Here is a 23,584-nt window from a genome sequence, read left to right as displayed (position 1 = left end):
TTGGCAATGAACTTACTAGCAAGTTTTGGGGACGTGGGAACAAACTTGCATAGTGATTGGGAGAACATGCAAACTTCACATGCATGTCAGGATCAAACCCAGATTCCTGGAGTTGGGAGCTTGTATCATCATTTTCATTTTATTAAATATGAGAGAAGATTGTTCCTTTCAGCATTTAGATGAGTTTTATAAATCTGATAAAAGTGCCTGTCATGTTTTATCAAGATTGATTTTAAGTGAATACAATAATTAATAACATGCATTTGAAAATAAAAGTAATTGACAGTGTAAAACAGAAATTTTCAGAGTTTTAATTTTAATTTTGTATTTCTTCCTTTATCCTCATTATGTTTATAGTAATCATGATAAACAAGATAGATTCAGGAAATGGGGATCTGTTCGTTGGAATTTAATACAAAATTTTGTAAATCAAAGTTTCTCCAAACATTTTTAGTAACTATAGAAACTTGGACATGCATTTTATGATGTACTCAATATGCATTGCCTTTCAATTTTGTTTTTCCTCCTGATTTCAAAGTCTTTATGGAACAGGATCTGGCATTACTTTGTGCCTGATTTAAAACAGTCTTCTATCAACGTCCAGATTTTATCAGAGAAAATACTAGCATGAAGGGGCAATTGTGTAGAATAAGTGACACTATAAAGACTACTTCTCAATAGCAAAATTTAATTTTAATGCCTAAGCTGTTTAATATCAAATATCATAAAAGAAAATGAGGTAGGAATAATTTTTTTCCTTTTATTGTGTGTGTGTGTGTTAGTTAGTTATATAGCAATAGTGATAGATGTGGCAATCCTGAATGGCAGTAACATCAGCAAGAAAGAATATGAGAAACTGAAGAAATACCAGGACTTGAAAGAGCAGATAGAAGAGGATGTGGAAGGTTATATATGTATAAACCATTTTCTTTAAAAAACACTTCCATTTCCCATCGGCCACCAACTTGGCTTTGCTTTGTATAACAGCTTCTCTAGTGTGTGTATTTAAATAAATGATTCCTTGAATCGTTTTGGAGGATAATTCTGCACCCTTTCCAAAGCTTTCATGTATCTTGAATTATGATGCCAAAACTAGACCATTCTCCAGTTGTAGCTTAATCAGTGTGTAATAAAGTTTCATTATGATCTTATTTTTGTATCCGGCCTTCCAGATGCTACTTTAACTATTTTCTCAATCTTCCCTTGTACATACTGTACATTCTAAGATCTCTGTCCATGAACCCCTAACCTCCTTCAGAACTGTGTCCTCCAACCCTGCTGCAGAGAGTTTAGCTAGAGAATAATGATTTTTGTGCTAAATAGCAAGCATATCTTCCAATCTGTTTCTCCCTATTCATTTTTTAAAAAATGTATGTGACTAATAGAAATAATTACTATTGAGATGTGTAGATAGAGAAGCATTTTAATTTTAAAAATTCTTGCCCTATTTATTGATGAAAATCTGCAATTTTCTGAGAGTATGATCTTAGTCTGGGACAATTGTTCCGAATTAAAATTTCTGAAACCTGGAGCAGTATATATATATATAAATTTATAATGCAAATAAAACTTGTGTAATAGAGACTCAGGTGATGAATTGATCTAGAGTAAAACTACATCCTGGGTCTCCATTTCCATCAAATTTTTTAACAGTTGAGACAGTTACATCAGAGAATTCTATCATAATCAGTTGTTCAATCAGGATGGAATGTAAAGTCATAGACGTCATTCAACAACTGTGCAGAGTGTGGCTGAGACCAAATCTGAATTGCTACAGAACAGTTTTCTTATTGTTTTTTGTATTTCCTTATGACATGGAATGAAGTTATTTTGGTACATTGAAAATGGAAATTTGAGTTCATAAACCACTTGGTGCACAAAATGTGCTGCCTCTACACTGGTGAAATTAAGCATAGGTTAGGTAATTGTCTTGTAGAGCATCTGCATTCTGTCTGCAATGTTCAGCCTGAATTTCTAGTTGCACATTATTTTAATTCCTTACTACTTTCACACCGGTCTCTCTATCCACAGTCTTCTCCATTACTCTGGAGAGGCTAAAAGCAATAAGCAGCTTCCAGCCAAGTGATGTAAATATCAAATTGTCCAATTTTTGGGTAAGCCACATGTCCAAATTTCACATTCAGCCAGATATTGGGTTTTCTATTCTTCGACTGCTTACATTATAAATATTGTAAACAAACAGCAGACATTTTGCCAGAGAAACTTAGCGAATCAAGCAGCATCTGTGGGAGGAAAGGAATTGTTGACTTTACGGGTCGAAACTCTGCACCTGCAATATCTTCCTGAAACTTTAACCACATTGTAAATAAGCAACCCTGTTTCTCTATTAATTAGAAGTAGTTGATTTGTGATGCCTTTTGGAAATAATTTATTTGAATGAATTAAGTGTGGGTGTGTGTCTGTCTGCCAGTAAGTTCTGGTTTTGTTTCCTTCTGTATTTAAGAATGATTACCCATATATTGGCCAACGTCTATGAAGGTGTAAATCAGTAGTGGTGATGTTTTATTATTTTTCTGTCTCCTTGTGGGATGCCGCTGAACCTGCATCAAGTAGTTCACCATCCAGGTTTAGCTATGCTAATCTACTTCCAGTATCTCCAGTAGGGCAAAGATCACTGGCTTCCTTCTTTTTGCATTTTCACTTGGCTTTACAAAGGACAAGTCATTCTCCATGGCCTCGAATCTAATAATGTTTACATCCTTATCAAACCTTCCTGACCAGATGCTAGCACGTTCTCTGACCTCACCCAATCTCACCTGAAGTAATTGCCCCTTTGGTATACAGCTATCCATTCCCTTGAATTTGTTTTCCTGGGCATTGTGTGCATTTTCCATTCCACTGCGCTGACTGTCTAAGCTCGGCAATTTTCTCATTATTCTTATACAGGTGTCAAAGTCATCACGAGAACTTTCTTCACAACTCCGTTAGCTTGTAATTTTTGAAATAAATGTTTCAGACTGCACTTTAGCGTAGGTGTAGAGGAGGAATAGAACTGTTTTAGATTTTTTTGTATGCAACTCTTAGCACACATGTTTATGAAGAGAAGATAGCCACTAACTCTTTGTAAGGTAATCTTTACCACCTGGTCAGGCAGATGGTGGCCAAATGTAGACATCTGAAGCTATAGATCAGCAGTTTAATGGCCACAATAAAATCTGATTCTCAATCACTCACTGTTGTATGAGAATCTTCATTTAAAATACAGTACATTGAAGCAATTAAATTCAGCATAATTTCAGCGGAAATGTTATTGCACATTCCGACTCGCTTTCTAATGACAGGTACATTATTGTGTGATCCTAATATAAGCATATCATAACTTTCACTCTCAAATTAGCTTAACTGCTGTTGAGATATAGCATTTTCTGAGCCATTACAGGATTGTGATGGGGGAATTCTTAGGGGGATTCCTGTTGGACAGCATTTCAGTGTCCTTACTGATCTTATCAGTGAGATAGAATCGGGCCTGTCTGTGATGCTTCAGAGTACAACAAAGTCTGGCATTGCTATCTTAGTTTGCATGGGATGGTTGATAAAGCATTTCAACCAATGACTGGTTAATAGTAAAGGAGTAGTTGGGAGTGGGGGCATGAATAAATATGACTCTCAGCAAACAATAAGTTTATTGTATATCAGTCTAATTCAGTAAATAGCTTCTTTAAGGAGCAGAGAAGACAAATTATTACAATTTCATAATGAAAGTGGGGTACCTCCTCTGGAAAATGCGGTGTATGAGGACTACTCCACTGTAAGCTTTATATGAAAAATAAATCTCGGTTAATTATAGGAATATGTTCAAGTTTGATTGACAGGAATTACTCAAGTCATCTGGTAAGCTATAGCACTGTCACCATATGCAATCATAAATGTCCTATCTTCAAAGGTAAGTTTGAATGGAGTTCACTTAATAAATTTGAGTTCTGGGAGGCGAATTGCCCTTGCATTTAGTGTATTGGCTTAGGTAATGGCTTCTTGGCAAATTTTAAAACAACGTACAATTCCTGCTGAGATGACCAGAAATGCTGACAAAATGCAAGTGGTTTTATATAACCACATCTCTGCTGCTGGATAAACTGAGCCACAGTTAAATCCTTCTATTCCACTGACTATGGAATCAAACCTTTTTTTTAAACAGAGGAGCTTTGATTTGTTTTTTGTTTTACCTATTAAGAGAAATTTAAGCCTAGTGTACTTCAATGCCATCTCTATTTCCCTCCGCATTGCCTTTAGTTTCCTGCAGTAACCATCTTCGGGGTACTCTTTTGAATACAAATACTAAGTTGTGTCAAATTATGGGGATTTTTTTGGCCTGCAGGCCTACATCCACTAGGGAGTAGGTCAAGACTAGCCAAACTTGCATCATATATGACCTTTACACCAAGCCTCCGGAGTATCGTCCTATTTGTTTCTGCTAAATTTGCTTCCATAAGAATGAAAGAATGGCTTCTTGTCTAAATTCCATAACAGGAAAGTGCAGAATCCTGAAGTTTCCTGACATATTATATAGTTGATAACTTATGGTTGTTAAGCTACATATATTTAAGGCCAGTGGTTTAGCAATGTGCCAAGATATAGTAATTAAACTCTTAAATGTTTTATTCTTGTAATGTGCTTTTATTCATGTTATACGGTAATTCATGTTATACGGTAATTAATCAGTTTATAAACTACAATTTGATCTTCAGTGCACAGAATAAAAATAAAACAGGAAATGAGGAAGCTTTGAAAATTTGAGATTTTTTAAAAGGTGAAGCTCTTCCACGTTATTCTCATTCACAGCAATTGGCAATCCCTCACAGTGATGAATGGGCTCGTTTTGCTCGGACCTTGGTGGAAATCCGGGCTAACCGGGCAGATGCTGAAGAAGAAAGTGTAGTTGAACTGTCTGCGCAGCTGTAAGCATTTGTCTACACCAATGCCTTGTTCACCCAATGATGCCATCCGAGATATGCCAGTGTAAAGTGCCATTTAAGATTAAAAGCTGCTGCTATTATTTTTTTCTGTTTCGCACTTCTTTATAAAATGTTAAGTGTTCAAAAGCCATATTGCAAATTGAAATAAACTTCTGGGTTCTGTGTTGTTAAATGGGTGTTAAATTCTAAAACTATACAGTAAATACTTATTAATGAGTTGTAATTAGATGCTTTTATTTAATGATATGAACCAATAGTTAAATTTTGTGTTGGCAGGCTTGTATGCTATAGATCTATTAAATCCATATGATGCCAGATATGATGTGCAGATGTAGCAAGTCATGCTGTAAAAGAGTAAGCCAAGAATTTCAAATGTGGTGTTTTGAAATGTGCATTCATAGTGCACACATTATGAATGGTTGTACTGAGTTAGGTTGCTTCATATTTATTAAACTACTGTATGGAAATACTAGAAAATGATTAAACTAATTTAGAACATGTGCCATCTTTGTTGTCTCTGTGCTTTTCAGTTTTTCTCAGTCAGCTGAAATATTTAGCTTTCATTTAAGAGAACACTTCAAACCATCACCCAAATCATATGGTAGTAGCTCTCATTTAAATAGGAGTTTTAAAGGTTCCAGTATATTTGCTGTACCATCACTGTCATCTACATTCTACTGAATAAACTAATACTGTGGCTTGAGTTAACAGCGTGACCTAAATCTACTTCAAGGTTTGAATATTAATGACCATCTCTCATGGAATCTGACTTTTTGTGTTAAACATGTTTTGCTGTGGTTAAATGAAGACACAAAGTGGATGTTGGGGTTTTCAATTCAGCCCTTCTAGCTTCGCGACCCCAATATGATTTTTGGCTGATCCTTGTTTTAATGTCATTTACCCTTTACGTCCTTTGTTTCTAGAAATGTTACCCCATTATATATGATATCCTGGCATCTAATGCCTTCTGTGTTGGGGAATTTGTCAGGTTCACTACTCTGTGAATTTTCTCCTCATATTTGTTCTCATTGTTCTTGTAATTTTGGACTGTGACTACTTAATCTGGATCCTACAGCCAGGGCAAACAACCTCTTTGCTGTCTGTCTAGTTCTATCAGAATTTTGCATATTTCAGGGAAACGTATGGTAAATTTAATTATGTACAATTCTCCTCCAAAGTTACATGCTCTCTTTGTACATTAAGGTTTCACAATACTATTAAAATGCTTATTCCTAATTGAAATACATGTGAGGTCAGTGTATAGAGAAGGAAAATGATAAAAATGTCTGACTTTAAGCAGTGGTTATATAAAAATATGCACTGACTTTTATAAAAGTGAACTTGGTTCTATAAGGACTTCATAAAATATCTAAATACAATTGGTAGTATTGTAGTAAACTATGGCCTAATAGGCCTTGCAATATGGATAATGCCTCTTCCTATATGCACTTCTGTTGAAGAGCAGTACAGGGAGACAAGGTTTAGAAACAACTTCATTCAAACGTTTAATTCAACTTCTAAGCTATCATCACCTTTAGTGACAAGTATTCAACATGCAGGCTATTGTATTTGACAAATTAGGCAGTATTGTAGGATGTTATAATAAGAATTTGAGTTCAATATATGAAAACATGCTCCCAGATGTGTTACTTGTAGATATCAGCCAGTCTATAAACATCAGTATGTTGGGTGTTCTAATTGAAATAAAAAGAAAATGCTTGAAATTTCAGCAGGCCTGGTACCATCAAGGTACAAGAAACTGATACAGGTGCCCCCCCCCCCTTCTCCCATCTCCAACTCTCCTTCTCTTCTTGGACTCAGACCCCCTGTCACTTCTTGGGTCCTCCCACCTTCCTTCCCTGGACACACAATCCAGCTGCCTTCCTTTGATGCCACCAGCACTCCCCTTCAGACCCCAGCTGTAATCCCTGCCCTCTCTTCACCATCCCCTCTAACCTTCCCTTCTTTGAGACAGATCATTCTGTCCTCAGCAAGGTCCTTTCCTTTGTTGCCCCTTCACCTGCACCTCAGTGAGTCTTTCACCTGCCATAATGCCAATCTCTTCTTCTGCAGCCTCCATCTCTGAGCCCACTTTGGCAAGAAGACCCCACCTCACTACTATGACCTCTTTCCCCATCTCCAACCCTCTTCCTCTTCTTGGACACCCCACTCCGGTTCTCTGCTTGCTCTGGATCCTTTCATGTCTAATTGCCCACAAGGCATCAACTAGCCTGACTTCACTCCTCTCTCCTCCTAGAAACTTGCCCCTGTGGAACACACTGTCCTGCATTCTTTCTGCACCAATCCCAACCTTACCATCAAACCTGTAAAGGGGGTGCTAATGTAGTGTGACAGACTGACCTCTACCTTACTGAAGCCAGGTAGCAACTCTCAGACACCACCTCTTATTTGCCCCTTGATAGGCACCCCACTCTGGGCCATCAGAAAATTGTCTTCAACACCATCACTAACCTCATCAACCTTGGAGAGCTCCCATCCACTGCCACCAACTTCACAGTTCTGTTACTCTGCACTGCTCATTTCTACCTCCTACCCAAGATTAACAAACCTGGCTGTCCAGGTGGGCCCATTATTCCTGCTTGTGCCTGCTCCTGCCCCACTGAACTTGTGTCAACGTGCCTCAACTCCATTCTAGCCCCCTTGGTTCAGTCCTTCCCCACTTGTATCCATGACACTTCACATGCTCTCATTCTCCTCAACTACATTCAATTCCTCGGCCCTGACCACATCATTTTCACCATGGATGTCCTGTTTCTGTACACTTCTACCCCCCCATCAAGAAGGTTTTAAAGCTCTCTGCTTTTTTCTCAACTAAAGACCCTATCAGTTCTCCTCCAGCACCCTCCATTCTGGAAGAACTGGTACTCACCATTAGCAATTTTTCCTTTGACTTTCTTGAAACTCAATAGGTAGCCATAGGCACCCGTATGGGCCCCAGCCATGACTGCCTTTTCAGTGCCTAAGAGAAAAGTACATGTTCCAAGCCTTATTTGGTGATGCTTCCCAATTTTACTTGCGCTGCAACAATGACTACTTTGATGTTGTTTTATGCATCCATGTTGAGTTCGTTAATTACATCAACTTTGCTTTCAGCTTCTACTCAGTTCCCAGGATGAGGCTTTCCTTTCCTTTCCAGAGCATCAGAGATGTCCTCCTTCAGTGAACAGTGTTTCCCTTCTTCCATCATTGATGCAGTCTTCCAACTTAACCTCCTCCATTTCCTGGACATCCACGCTCACCCCCGTCTTCCAGCTGCCTTTAACAATAATGGAGTTGCTCTTCACCTACCACCAAACATACCCCTACCCCCACTCTCTACAGGGATCACTGCCTCCATGACTCCCTTGTCCATTTGTCCCTTTCTGACACATTCCTGTATGTGTCAGAAATGCTACACTTGCTTATTCACCACCTCCCTCACCTCTATTCTGGGATCCAAACTGTCCTTCCAGGTGAGGCAGCCTTCACCTGTGAGTCTGTTGGATCCACTGCACTTTCCTCTACAATTGGTGAGACCCAACTTAAATCGGGAGATTCCTCTGTCAAGCACCTCTGCTCCATCTGCCAAAAATGGAATTTCCTGGTGGCCAGCCATTTTAATTCCTGCCCCAGTTCTGGTTCCGACACATCAGCCTTCTCTTTTGTCATGCTGAGTCCACTCTCAGGGTGGAGGAACAACAACTCATATTCCGTCTAAGTAGCCTCCAACTTGATGGCATGAACATTGATTACTTCTTTCAGTAATTTTCTTTTAAACCTCCTCCTTCTGTCTTCTATTCCCCACTCTGGCCACTCTCCTCACCTGCCTAACACCTCCCCTTTACCAAACCCAACCTGGCTTCACCTATCACCTTCTAGCTAGTTCTTCTTCCCCTCCCCTTTACTATTCTGGTGTCTTTCTCTCTTCCCTTTCAGTCCTGAAGAAGGGTCTTGGCCAAAACGTTGACTGTTTATTTCTATAGATGCTGCCTGATCCTCTGAGTTTCTCTGTTCTTGCTGCTCTGGATTTCCAGCATCTGCAGAATCTCTGGTGTTTGTAGATATGTCAGTTCAGACAAACAAATCACTGGTCCAAATGTTGACATTTCTTGTGTTTTTACAGGTGCTGTCCGAATTGCTGAATATTGACAGGATTTTGTTCATGTCTTTAGCAAAAATTAATTACAATTTTGTGATTGAATTCGTGGCATCACACTGAGCTGCATTTTGATTCCTGAAAGCTTTGCTAAAATTTATTATTCAGGAACTAAAACCAGCATGCATATTATCACAGCTAGGAGTTGAAATTCATCCTCTGTTGCAAGTGCTAAACACCAGATGCAACAACGTACTTGTATTGGCCATGTTCTGCTGAGGCTGATAGGAATGCCTGTACTTTACTGCATGTGTTTAGTGCACACTGAAGAAAGTTAATTTATGCTCTTCAAAGACTTAGATGTCTGAAATAAGAAACACTGCACTATTTAAGACCATAAGATCAAGGAATAGAATTAGGCCATTTGGCCCATCTAGTCTGCTGTGCTATTTTCTCATGGATGATCCATTTTCTGTCTCAACACCAATATTCCTGCCATCTCCTGATATCCCTATCCCTTCGTGCCTTGACTAATCAAGAAGCTATCAACCTCTGCCTTAAATATACCCAATGATTTTGCCTCCACAGCTGCCTGTGGCAATGAATTCCACAGACTCACCACTCTCTGACTAAAGAAATTTCTCCTCATCTTCATTCTAAAAGAATGCCTCTCTATTCTGAAGCTGTCCTCTGGTCTTAGACTCCTCCACCAAAGGAACCATCCTCTCCGCATCCACTCTATCAAGGCTTATCAACATCTGACAGGTTTCAATGAGGTTACCCCTTATTCTTCTGAATTCCAGTGAGCACAGCCCCAAAGCCACCAAATGCTCTTCATATGACAAGATTGTCGCCACCAACTCAAATTGCAATTTAATATTTAGAAAAACCTGCACATGGAGTCCCAAGTCCCAATTGAGCAACACACACAGAATGCTGGAGTAACTCAGCAAGCCAGGTGGCTTCTATGGAAAAGAATACAGTTGATGTTTCAGGCCAAAACCTTTTGGCAGGACTGGAGAAAAAAAAGCTGAAGAACAGATTTAAAAGGTGGCGGGAAAGGGAGGGAGAACCACCAGGTGATAGGTGAAACCTTGAGGGAGGGGGGATGAAGTAAAGAGCTGAGAAGTTGATTGGTGAGAGGGGGAAAAGGGGTTGCGAAATGGAGAAGTACGTGGGGGGGTCATTACTGGAAGTTTGAGAAATCGATGTTCATGCCATTAGGTTGGAGGCTACCCAAATGGAATATAAGGTGCTGTCCCTCCAACCTAAGTGTGGCCTCAACATGACAATGGAGGAAGCCATGGGTGGACATATCGGAATGCGTAGTGGAATTAAAATGGGTGGCCACCGGGCGATGCCGCTTGTTTTGGCAGATGGAGTGTAGATGTTCAGTGAAGTGGTCTCCCAATCTATGTTCAGTCTCATCAAAATACAGGAGGCCACAGCAGGAGCACCAAACACAATAAATGACCCTAACAGACTCACAGGTGAAGTGTCTCTTCACCTGGAAGGACTGTTTGGGGCCTTGAATGGTGGTGAGGGAGGAGGTGTAGGGGCAGGTATAGGAGCGAGATCCTGGTGGAGGGAGACGAAAGGACAAGGGAGTCAGAGAAGGAGTGATCCCTGTGGAATGCAGAAAGTGGGAGGGAAAGATGTACTTGGTGGTGGGATCCTGTTGGAGTTGGCGGAAGTTTTGGAGCTCTTACCCCATCCTCCTGCCACCCTACAAGGGATAGGGCTTCTCTTGTCCTTTCATACCACCCCACCAGCCTCTGCATCCGTCAGCTAATTCTCCGAAACTTCCACCTTAACAATTGACTCCAACATCTTCCCAACCACTGAGGTCAGACTAACTGGCCTATAATTTCCTTTCTTCTGCCTCTCTCCCTTCTTGAGTTGAGTGACATCTGTGGTTTTCTATTCCTCTGGACAATGTCAGAATGAATTGATTCTTGAAAGATTATTACTAATACCTTCAGTCACTTCTTTTAGTACCCTGGGGTGCATACCATCAGTCCAGGTGACTTGCCTCCCTTCACACCTTTCAGTTTCCCAAGTATCTTCTCCCTAGTAATGGCAACTGCACACTCTTCTGCCCCCTGACACATTCAATCTTCTGGTACCCAACTAATGTCTTCCACAGCAAAGAATGATGCAAAATACTTATCCAGTTCTTCCTCCATTTCTTTGTCCCCCATTACTACCTCTCCAGCATCATTTTCCAGCAGTCCAGTGTCCACCCTTGCCTTTCTTTTACACTTCTATATATCTTTTGGTATCCTCTTTAATTTCATTAGCAATCTGACCTTTTTCCATCTTTTTCTTCTTAACTTTTTTAGATGCCTTCTATTAGTTTCCAAAAGCTTCCCAGTCTTCTAACTTCCCACTAATTTTTGCTCTATTATTGGTGTTCACTCCTTATAGAAATGATTACAAAAGACAAAAACTGTAGCTGCTGGAAGTCTAAAATAGAAATAGAAGAAGCTTGAATGACTAGATCCAGCAGTATCAGGAGAAGGAATTGGAGTTAATATTTCAGGTTGGTGACCCTTCAACCTAATGAGTCAAATTTACAGCAGTGAAAACATTAAAGCAGGATTATTATAGTGGATAGAGTCAGTCATGTTAATTTCATTTACAAAACCACACGTTATTTATACAAAACTACAAAATGCTTTTTGGCATCACAGCTTTTGATGCTGGATAACACAAGGGAAATTGCAGCAACTTAAACCTTTCTGTGTATCCATTCTTTTCCTGGAAATACCAAAGCTGCTGTCAGTTACTGAGTTCTCCTCCACTAACTAAACTATTTAAAGCTTCCTTCACAATGAAAGAAATTGGGTAAATTGGCATACACTTTTTGCATTTAGTAACTAGCCTTTTCAGCCATTTTCTTGGAGTCAACAATGACTTACGCCCATTGCAGTTCTGTGAGTTCTAAGATAGTTCAGAAGGCCATGTGTGACCTGATCCTGCTATAGTTGCAACATGAGGAATTTGATAGGTCAGTAGTTTGACAGGTGTGAATTTACTGGGCTTCTGCATTCCTTCAACAAATAGAATCAAGGCATCTCCCAGGTGTTCCATCTCCACCTTATCTGGACACAGCAGGGATTTGCTCAAGTTGCTGAGAATAGCATACTTTTACTTTTTTCAAAGGCTTCTAGGTTCTGTGCTAGTAATCTCATGTGGTGGAGCTTGGAACAGTGCCTGCTTTGGGATTCTGGTTTTGAACCTGTATCCAGTGTGGCCTGCTAAGTGTAACTAGAGTTTAGAGCATATTGCAGTGCTGGTGATACCTTCCCAGGTGCCTCCTGCATTTAGCTTATTTTGCATTTTTGAAGCTTCATGAAAGATGTGGATTACTGCCCTACTATGAATCATAGACTTTCTGTAACTGTGATGAATAAATCATAAGACTGACAGGTGAGGCTATACTGGTGTACTGGAGATGGTGAATTTTCTTATCGATGTCTGCTTCACTTATGCTGTAGCTTCATGTTTTCCAGAACTTTGTATACCTCTTCCATTGGAGGGAAGTGTTGTGCAGTGGTTGGTAGAGGAGCATTGTTTAATGTAAGAGCCATTCTCTCACAAGCTTGAAGTTAACTTTGAGCATTTTCTCAATGTGTTCAGACACGAAGATCAGCTGCATACAGTAGCTTGATGGCCAAGGTTGAAGTCATTCTCGTTCCAGAACTGAGACATTGGAGGTTCAATAGTTTCTTATTTGTAGATTAGCACCACTGCAATTATGGAAAGCTTAAGGTGAAGAAACCCTTAAGAGGCAGTAATCATCATATGATAGAATTTGCCCTGCAGTTTGAGAGGGAGAAGCTAAAATTAGATGTATCAGTATTTCAGTGTAAACAGAATGACGGGGCACGAGAGAGGAATTGACCAACATTGATTAGAAGGGGACACTGGCAGGGTTGTTGGCAGAACAGCAATGGCTGGAGTTTCTGGGAGCAATTCAGAAGGTACAGAATAGATACATCCCAAAGTACAAGTAGTATTCTAAAAGGAGGGTAAGGCAGCTATGATTGACAAGAAAAGTCAGAGACAATATAAAAGCAAAAAAAGAAACCATATAATTTAACAAACTTTAATGGGAAGCTAGAGGACTATAAAGTTTTTAAACACCAACAGAGGGCAAATAAGAAAGCAATAAGGAAAGATGTAATACAATGTAAAATAGGATACTGTACATTTTATCATGTATATAAGAATAAAGAAGTGCCAGTAGATGGTCGACTGCTGGAAAATGCCAGTGGAGAGGTCATAATAAGAGATAAAGAAATGGTGGACAAACTTAAGTATTTTGTGTCCATCTTCGCTGTGAAAGATGCCAGCAGTATGCCAGAAATTCAAGTGTCAGCCAGAAGTGAGTTTTGTTGCTACTATGAAGGAGAAGATGTTGGGAAGCTGCCAAGTCTTAAGGTACAGTAAATAAGTCTCATAGAAAGACAGCACCCTACACTTCTGAAAGAGGTAGCTGAAGAGATTGTGAAGGCATTAGGTGAAATCTATCAAGAATTACTATATGCTGGAATGCTTCCAGTGAAATGGAAAATTGCAAATGTCACTCCACTCCTTGGGAAGGGAGGGAGGCAAAAGGAATCAAGTTATAGGCCAGCTACACTGCATTCAGTGTTTGGAAAGATGTTGGAATCCATTATTAAGGATGAGATTTAAGGGTACTTGAGGCACAAGTCGGTATGGTTTCCTTAAGACAAAATCTTGCCTGACAAATCTGTTGGAATTCTTTGAGGAATTAACAGGGAGGATAGACAAAGGAGAGCCACTGGCTGTTATTTACTTGGATTTTTAGAAGGCTTTTGACAAGGTGCCTCATATGAAGCTGCTAAGCAAGAGCCCATAGAGTATGAGCCCACAGTATTACAGGAATGATACTAGCATGGATAGAAGGTTGGCAAGAGCAAAGAGTGGGAATGAAGGGGTCCTTTTCTGGTGCCTACTAGTGGTGTTCCATGGGGTTGGTATTGGTGCTTCTTTTCACATTATATGTCAATGATTTGGATGACAGTATCGATAGCTTTGTGACCAAGTTTGTGGGCGATACAATATAGATGGAGAGGCAAGTAGTGTTGAGGAAGCAGGGAGTCTGAAGAAGAGATTGGGCAAGGAAGTGGTGGGTGAAATATGGTGTAGGGAAATAAGTGATCATGCACTTTGGTAGAAGAAATATTTTCTAAACTGGGAGCAAATTCAGAAATCAGAGGTGCAAAGGAACCTAAGAGTCTTTGTGCAAGATTCCCTGTGGTTAACTTGCAGGTTGAGTCACTGATAAGGAAGACAAATGCAATTTTACCATTCATTTAGAGAGGATTAGAATATAAAAGCAAGTGAGTACTACTGAGGCTTTATAAGACTGTACCTGGAGTATTGTGACCAGTTTTGGACTCCTTACTTTCTCTCGCATTGGAGAGGGTCCAGAAGAGGTTAATGAGAATGATCCTGAGAACGAGAAAGGGTGTCAAAAGTTGCAGGGGGAAGGCAGCAGGAGAGTGGACAATAAATCAGCCATGATGGAATGGTGGAACAGATTCAATGGGCTGAATGGCCTAATTCTTTTCCAATGTCTTATGGTCTTATAAGCAAATTCAACTGATCCTCAGGATCACTAATAGAGCCAGCATGCTATAGTTATTAGAACACCGTGTCCCAATTCTGGAAGCCAATTGTTTAAGGAATGAGGATTTCTACTCTAACCTTAAAACTGTGAGTCATGTTCTGGAGGGTACAAACTGATCTTTCTGAAAGACTTCAATGTCATGATTAAAAAGTCATGATTAGCGAGGAAAGCCAGCTACAAATGAAACACTTGCATGTGACAGTTATAATCACCACTGTGTCATTGGAGGGGCAAATGCAAGACAGCTATTAAATAGTTTGACTTCAAAATCCCCTAAAACTGTTAGGCTGTGCTGAAGACTATCACTAAGCCATAATTAGTTTCTGGATCTAAAATCTAATTTTATGACTTGATTGTTTTTCTTAGATTTTAAGTCAGATGGTGAAAAAAATAAACATTTAATCACTTTATATTCCAACTCATTGAGCACAATGATGTCATAAAATATCTTATAAATTATCTACTTTTTTTCCTGTGTCATCTGCTACCTGTTAGAATGCTTTAATATGATTGATTGTTAGGCAGTTTGGTGATACCATGGCTTGATACCAGGCCTCAGAACAGAAGATGCTCACTGGATCCTTATCACTGTATCTGTTTCAGATTTTTCTTTGAGGTCCGTAGTGATGTTGGTATGAGGAATGCAGGGTTTTCAAAATCATCCCTCACTCAACTCTCCTCCACCTGAGCTGCATTGGGAGCCAGTCTCTTTCCCAACTGGCAAACTACAGTTTGGCAACTTAAAATCACCAATGTTACTTCAATATTGGAGAATATGTTTATTTTCCCAATGCTGGCAATTTGTGGAATGGTATGAATTTTCTGCGATCCTGGGGTCTTTTTGAAGTAGAAGGAAAAGACTATCGGATTTGTACTCTCCTTTTTACATACCTTCCTAAATGTCCCTGGTAATTCAAATAGTTTCGATATGCAGCTACTGTTGTGATCTATTGGTTTCCTTTCCATGTCTTATTTTGAATACTTTGCTGCCATTGCATAATACTTGGTCGCACATTAAAGGGAAATAAAATGCTGCTTAATAGAAATTGCAGAATGGTGCAATTCAATGAGCCAGAAGGAACTGTTCTATCATTCTATCAGTAAATAAATAACAAAAATAAAATATCAAAGGGAGACGGTAGTATACCCCATACTTAATCGAAATAGTGAGGAATTTCTAGATATGTTGTTTTATAGGGGTCTTCTCTGATCTTGTAGTTCTTCTGATGTCCATATAAATTACAGTATACTAGGGAATCTGACGATACTTGCTTTTGCTATCTGGAAAATTGAAATTTAGAATGATTCTAAAACTGCTGGGACTCACAAGAAAGGGAAGACCAGGTTGAGTAAGTTTTGTATTATATGAGCAAAGAATGACAGGAGATCTAATAGAAATTCTCTTTCTATATTCAGATTCTTGATTGGTCAGGACATAAAGAGGTATGGAGAGAAGGCAGGAGATTGTGGCTGAGAGGAAAATTGGATCAGCCATGATGAATTGGCAGATTAGACTTGATAATAGACAATAGACAGTAGGTGCAGGAGTAGGCCATTCAGCCCTTCTAGCCAGCACCACCATTCACTGTGATCATGGCTGATCATACACAATCAGTACCCCGTTCCTGCCCTCTCCCCATATCCCTTGACCCCACTATCTATAAGAGCGCTATCTAACTCTCTCTTGAATGCATCCAGAGACTTGGCCTCCACTGCCTTCTGGGGCAGAGCATACCACATATCCACCACTCTCTGGGTGAAAAAGTTTTTCCATATCTCTGTTCTAAATGGCCTACCCCTTATTCTTAAACTGTGGCCTTTAGTTCTGGACTCACCCATCAGCTGGAACATGCTTCCTGCCTCCAGTGTGTCCAATCCCTTAATAATCTTATATGTTTCAATCAGATCCCCTCTCATCCTTCTAAATTCCAGTGTATGCAAGCCCAGTCACTCCAATTTTTCAACATATGACAGTCCCACCATTCCAGGAATTAACCTTGTGAACCTACGCTGCACTCCCTCAATAGCAAGAATATCCTTCCTCAAATTTGGAGACCAAAACTGCACACAATACTCCAGGTGGGGTCTCACCAGGGCCCTGTACAGCTGCAGAAGGACCTCTTTACTCCTATACTCAATTCCTCTTGTTATAAAAGCCAGCATGCCATTAGCTTTCTTCACTGCTTGCTTTCATTGACTGATGTATAAGAACACCTAGATCTTGTTGTACTTCTCCATTTCCTAACTTGACTCCATTTAGATAGTAATCTGCCTTCCTGTTCTTGCCACCAAAGTGGATAACCTCACATTTATCCACATTAAACTGCATCTGCCATACATTTGCCCACTCACCCAACCTGTCCAAGTCACCCTGCGTTCTCATAACATCCTCCTGACATTTCACACTGCCACCCAGCTTTGTGTCATCAGCAAATTTGCTAACGTTACTTTTAATCCATTCATCTAAATCATTAATGTATATTGTAAACAGCTGCGGTCCCAGCACCGAACCTTGCGGTACCCCACTGGTCACAGCCAGCCATTCCGAAAGGGACCCGTTAATCACTGCTCTTTGTTTCCTGTCAGCCAGCCAATTTTCAATCCACGTCAGTACTCTGCCCCCAATACCATGTGCCCTAATTTTGCCCACTAATCTCCTATGTGGGACTTTATCAAAAGCTTTCTGGAAGTCCAGGTACACTACATCCACTGGCTTTCCCTTGTTCATTTTCATTTTGATGGACCTAATGGCCTAATTCTCCTCCTATACCTTATGGTCTTATGGAAATATATATAATTATGACATATTATTCAGTGCCACTAACTTGGGCAGAGGTTCGGGCCCTGAGATGAGCAAAAATTTAAATCAAAGGGATGTTAGTCAATGCTACCAGACTGCAAAAGACTGTAGAGGCCAGATCCTGAATACAGTCAGTGGCCACTTTATGAAGTATAGGAGTGGAACCAGTGTGGTCTTCTGCTGTTGTAGCCCATCCATTTCAAAGTGCAACATGTTGTATGTTAGGAGACATTCTTCTGCACATCACTGTTGTACTGCTTGGTTATTTAAGTTAGGGTCGCCTTCCTGGCAGCGTTAACCAGACTGGCCATTCTCTTCCGACCTTCCTCATAGACAAGATGTTTTGGCACACAGAAATACCACTCACTGAATCTTTTTTTCACTTTTTGCTCCATTCTCTGTAAAGTCTTGAGACTTGTGCATGAAAATCTGAGGAAATCAGTTTCTGAAACTCAAACCACCATGTCTGGCAGCAACAATCATTCCACAGTTAAATTCACTTAGATCGCATTTCTTCCCTATTCTAACATTTGATCTGAACAACAATTGAACTTATTGACCATGTCTGCATGCATTTATGGATTTGAGTTTCTGCCACACCATTGGTTGATTAGAGATTTGCATTAACGAGCAGGTGTACCCAATAAAATGCTATTGTTAAAAAGTAGATAAATTTCTCTGTGCAAAAGGCAAGAAAGGCCATATGATGGACTAATTCAGCATGTTGGACAGCATCTGTGGAAAGAAATAGTTAATGTTTTAGGTCTGAGAATCTGAGAAAGAGATGTGCAGAGAAAATGGAGAAGGGCAATGGATGGAGCAAAAGGAATTTCTGATAAGAGAGACATGATAGTGTAGCAGTTAGGGTAACACTTTACAGACCAGTGATTGGAAGATCAGAGTTCAATTTCTGCTATTGCTTATAAGGAAATTGTGTGTTCTCCCGATGCTCTAGTTCCCTCCCACATTTTGAAGGCGTACAGCTTAAGGTTAAATTGTTGGCATGCTATATTGATGCAGGAAGCATAGCAACACTTGTGGGCTGGTTGGTTGTTGGTGCAAACATCATGCTTCACTGTTTCAATGTACATGTGACAAATGGAATTAATCTTGAAAATAACGTTGTTACACATCAATAACAAATGTTCATACACAGCTGAAAAAGCCTTAGAGCATGTATTCCTATCTAGTTAGAGTGAAGGCTAAGAGTACTTGTGGCATTAAAATATATATTTTAAAAAATCTGCCTAATCTTATATTTAATTATTCAAAAAGAACTTCAACCTGAAACATACAGGTGGATAAGGTATCACCAGGAGAAAAGTATATGCTACGCAAGTTTTCATGTTATAATCAACATCAGAAATCTTCACAATATTTATCTGGTTGCAATCCATCATAATTTATATAAAAGGCTTCAACAACATTGTTTTCAACTTAACAGGAACAGTAAATTTTATATAACTGGCTGAATCTATGTTCCAGCTATTCAAACTTAAGAAATCAAACTACAAGTTTCACAACAAAAACAGTCCGTTTTGAAACAACTTCTTGTTTAAATTGTTATGAATGTACCACAGCTCTGAGGGGCCGAAGGGTGCGGGGCAGTCCCCTCCTTTGTGGGAATCGCAAGAGCATTATTGCGTTGTGTCAGAGGACCCAGGAAATGAGAGAGAGAGAGACCTGGCCATTGTCTCCTGGAGACAATGTTTGTGGATTGGGGACTATGCTACGTGCAAGCCCTCGGGCAAAATGGGCTGGTTGAGAGAGAGATTGCATCACCCCAACCTGATTGACATCTACCCAGTGAGCTAAGATAAAAGGGGGGGCTGTAGGGACAGCCCCTCAGACGCACCAGAAGAAACGCTAGCGATCCCGTAATAGCGGGAAGCCATTTGAAGGAAGCCACCTGCGTTCAGTTCCCTTGCCTGGGGGCTGGTGGCTGGTACCACAGAAAATGACTTGGAACTAACAACGGGGAACCAACTCCCCCGACTCAATGGATTGGCCTCATAAAGACCCGGGCAAGTTTCAAACCGTCTCTCTTTAACCCAAAGAGCTGCGGCTTGAAAGGACAGTGACTTTTATCTTTCCATTGGATAATACAATATCCCCTAGACAAACGATAGAACTATTGCTTAATTGATGATTATTATTATACCCGCGTTTTAGATTGAGTATTGACGACGTATTTTATCTGAATGTCTGTATTAATCTTATTTTTGTGCCCCTTTATAAATAAAGACTTTTAAAAATAGTACCATCAGACTTCAACGGGCCTCTCTATCTTTGCTGGTAAGTAACCCAGTTACGGGGTTCGTAACAACAATTGGGGGCTCATCCGGGATTTGAAACTTAATTATGGTGCCAGTGAATCGGGCTTGTAAGTCCAAACTTGGATCTGGTACGCGGGTAGCCAGATGGGAAACCAGCAAAGATGGATGTGGATGAATTTATAGAAAACCCAACTCTGGAGGCGCTAGAGGCGGCCACCAAATCAGACTTGGTAAATTTGGCAAAGGGGTTAAACCTCGCAGAGGTGAGGTCGTCCATGAAAAAGCAGGAGGTGTGAAGGGCAATAACCCAGTATTATATTGGGAAGAATGTGTTTGCAGCTGAGGTATTGGAAAATATCCCTGAAAAGGTATCGGTTAGTGGGACGGCTCAGTTAGAGTTGGAGAAATTAAGGCTTGAACATGAAATCAAGTTAAAGCAGCTGGAAGCAGCCAAGAGAGAGAGAGAAGGGGCCAACAAACAAAGGGAGCATGCACGCCAGCTAAAGGAGTTAGAGGTAAAACGGGATCAGGAGCTCCAGCTAAGGGCGTTAGAGGTGAAAAGGGAGCAGGAAAGAGCTGAGAAGCAAAGAGAGCATGAACTTCAGTTAAAAAAGCTGGAAGCAGCTGAGAAGGAGAAGGAGGCAGAGAGACAGAGGAAACATGATTTGGAGATGGAGAAGTTAAAGCAAGAGCAACGAGGTCAGGGGTCAGACCGAGAGGAGTGGTTTGATGTTAGTCGGGCGTTGAGGTTAGTACCCCCATTCGAGGAGACGGAAGTTGATACTTATTTCTTGCTTTCTGAAAAGGTGGCAGTGAATCAGGAGTGGCCCAGAGCACAGTGGGTGGCGTTGTTACAAAGTGTGTTAAAAGGGAAGGCACAGCGGGCATATGCGGTGTTGTCCATGGAGGAGGAGAGTTATGACAAAGTAAAGGCGGCCATTCTCTGGGGTTACGAGCTAGTACCTGAAGCCTATAGTCAAAAGTTCAGAAATTTACGGAAATGGTGGAATCAGACATATACCAAGTTTGCCCATGAGAAGGGTGTGCTCTTGGACCGTTGGTGCACTGCAGAAATAGTGGGCGAGGATTAGGGGCATCTCAGGGAGTTAATTTTGATTGAGGAATTTAAAGGTTGTGTTCCGGAGGAGATCCGGATGTATTTGAATGAGAAGCCAAATAAGTCCATCTCAAAATTCGCTAGGTTCGCAGATGAATATGCCCTAACCCACAAGACAAAGTTTTCCTCGAATAAAGTCCGCCAACTGAGGCAGAGGTCCCACCGGGAGCTAGTGGTAAGGTTGAGGAGGAAAGGCCAGACGGCCAGAGATTTCAGGGCTTGACCTGTTTTAATTGTGGGAAGAGCAGGCATGTTGCGTCTCGGTGCTATGCTCTGAGGAGGGAGACGGGAAAAGGGAAAGCAGCAGTCCCTCTTGGATGTGCTGTGGTAATCAGTAAATCGACAAGAGACAGAGTACGAGAAGGGTCTGAGCTTTGTCTGTCACACGGAACCATGTCTTTGAGGAAGGGGGACCCACCAATTCCCATACGAATCTGGAGAGACACGGGGGCTGAGCTGTCGTTGATCAGCAGTAAGGTACTAGAATTTGGTTGGAAAACGGGAATGGTAGTGGTGAGCGGAAAAAGTAAAAGGATAGAAATGGTGGCCTTACATGAGGTCATTATGGATTGTGAGCTGGTGTCTGGACCCGTTGAAATAGGGGTGCCATCAGAATTCCCGAGAACTGACGTGGACGTCCTTCTCGGTAATGATTTAGCAGGTGGTACGGTTTGGGCAGCAATGACGAGGACCGGCCAGCCGGTGAGTGTTGAGGCTCCGACCCTAGAGTCCCAGATCTATCCCGCATGCGCGGTCACTCGCAGCATGTCGAGACAGGCAGCTGAGAACGAGAGCAGTTTAAATCTGGTCAGTTTTGATTTGGCCGAGACGTTTCTACCGACCCTGTACCATGAGGGTTTAGAGGGTGGTAAAATGAAGAGTAGTAAAGTGAAAGAGGGTAAGGGAGCGGAGGTAGATCTTCCCTTAGCAAGGAGAAAGGTCCTAGAGGCAGAAAATAATGATGAGGAACCGATAGAGTGGTTAAGAGGTCCAGAGTTGGACAGGGATGATCTGTCTGGTTTGACAGAACTGTTTGAGGAAGTTGAAACTTCTAAAGGTGTTCCCGATAATGAAATGAGGGCAGCCCTAGATGAAAAGGGTGCCCTTACCTCGAAGAAGTCTGCTGGGTTGGCAGATGAGGTTGTTTCAGCCCGCGGGGTTGAGTTTACTCCAGAAGGGAGTTGCCCAGACAGTACCTGGGAGAAACGGGAGAACTTAGAATTTGAAAAGGGTACGGGTATTGAAAGCCTGGAAGAGGCCAATATCCCATTTGAGTGTGTCCAAGATGGGGATGCACGTGGTACTATCTAGTAACGGAGCTCAGAAAAAGTCTGAGATATTTGATTCAGTGGCCGTCCTTGTGGGTCAGATAGACTTGGTTCAGTGGAAAAAGGGTTAACCTTGGTAACAGTGGGAAGTGAGAGTTCCCAGGTGTTTGTGCTCGAAGGTGTGTTTAAAGTTAATGCAGAATTTAAGAATGGGGAGATAAGAATTATTATTGAAGGAAACGGAAAGTCTGTAGTTCCCAAGTCAAATGAAGAAATTTTAAACCCGGCAGATCGCTTACAGAGTAAGCCAGGGGATAGCGGGGCCCCCCACTCTATTGTTATGCCAGGATGTGGTGTGAAGAGGCCAAATTCGAAATGCTACTTGAACAAAGAGTTCAAATTAAAAACCAATAGCCTGAAGGGTCCTGACGAGAGGGCTAGCCACCTGTGTAAAATTAAAGAATTGGATGGAAATAGTCTAAGTTTGGGGCACGGTGTTGATAAAATAACCCCTATGAAAAAGGCGGGCGGGAGTTTACCACACCAAATTACTCAAGTTCCCCACGTGGGAACTCACCGGAAAAGAGGCGACGGTTAATGCGGATGCCATTTTAAATAGCAAAGCAGGTTGTACGGGATTTTGCCAAAGCCTGTGAATAATAAAGACAATCCCCTTGGAAGCCTGCCTGTTAAGTGAAAACGACCGAAATGATTAGTATTCACATAAACTTTTGTAGATGCACATAAGCTAAGATCACAACTCCTTAGTTTTGTTGCTGGAAAAAAAAGGTGGTTATTAAGTTGAAGTCTGATGCTACAAGACTTTAGTAAGGTACAAGATGTTAAAAAAATTAATAGAAATGCCTCTGTAATCGTTAACCATTTGGATGCTGAATTGAATGTATCACTGTATTACTCTGTAGAAAAAAAAACTTTTGTATTGTGTTAGATTCTAAAACCATGTAAGACTCTGTACTACTTCGTTTCACCACTGGTGAAAACGCTTTGAAGAAAGGAGGTGTTATGAATGTACCACAGCTCTGAGGGGCCGAAGGGTGCGGGGGAGCCCCCTCCTTTGTGAGAATCGCAAGAGCGTTATTGGGTTGTGTCAGAGGACCCAGGAAATGAGAGAGAAAGACCTGGCCATTGTCTCCTGGAGACAACGTTTGTGGATTGGGGACTATGCTATGTGCAAGTCCTCGGGCAAAGTGGGCTGGTTGAGAGAGAGATTGCATCACCCCAACCTGATTGACATCTACTACCCGGTGAGTTAAGGTAAAAGGTGGGGGGCTGTAGGGACAGCCCCTCAGACACACCAGAAGAAACGCTAGTGATCCCGTAATAGCGGGAAGCCATTTGAAGGAAGCCATGTGCGTTCGGTTCCCTTGCCTGGGGGCTGGTGGCTGGTACCACGGAAAACAACTTGGAACT

At 41.1% G+C, this 23,584-nt stretch overlaps 1 protein-coding gene across 3 annotated transcripts in view; it reads left to right on the top strand.

Annotated features, from left to right (window-relative positions):
• LOC132395679 (cytoplasmic dynein 1 intermediate chain 1) overlaps window positions 1-5,434 on the top strand; it is a 205,188-nt gene extending 199,754 nt beyond the window's left edge. For all 3 annotated transcript variants that reach the window (XM_059972584.1, XM_059972585.1, XM_059972583.1), the window contains one exon: window positions 4,801-5,434. In XM_059972584.1, coding sequence (XP_059828567.1) covers window positions 4,801-4,920 — 120 coding nt within the window. In that variant the 3' untranslated portion in view covers window positions 4,921-5,434. The remainder of the gene's footprint in view (window positions 1-4,800) is intronic.
• The last annotated feature ends 18,150 nt before the right edge of the window (window positions 5,435-23,584 follow it).

Source organism: Hypanus sabinus, chromosome 6 (assembly GCF_030144855.1).
Source record: "Hypanus sabinus isolate sHypSab1 chromosome 6, sHypSab1.hap1, whole genome shotgun sequence".
Lineage (NCBI taxonomy): Eukaryota > Metazoa > Chordata > Chondrichthyes > Myliobatiformes > Dasyatidae > Hypanus > Hypanus sabinus.
This window is presented reverse-complemented; position numbering and strand designations above follow the sequence as displayed.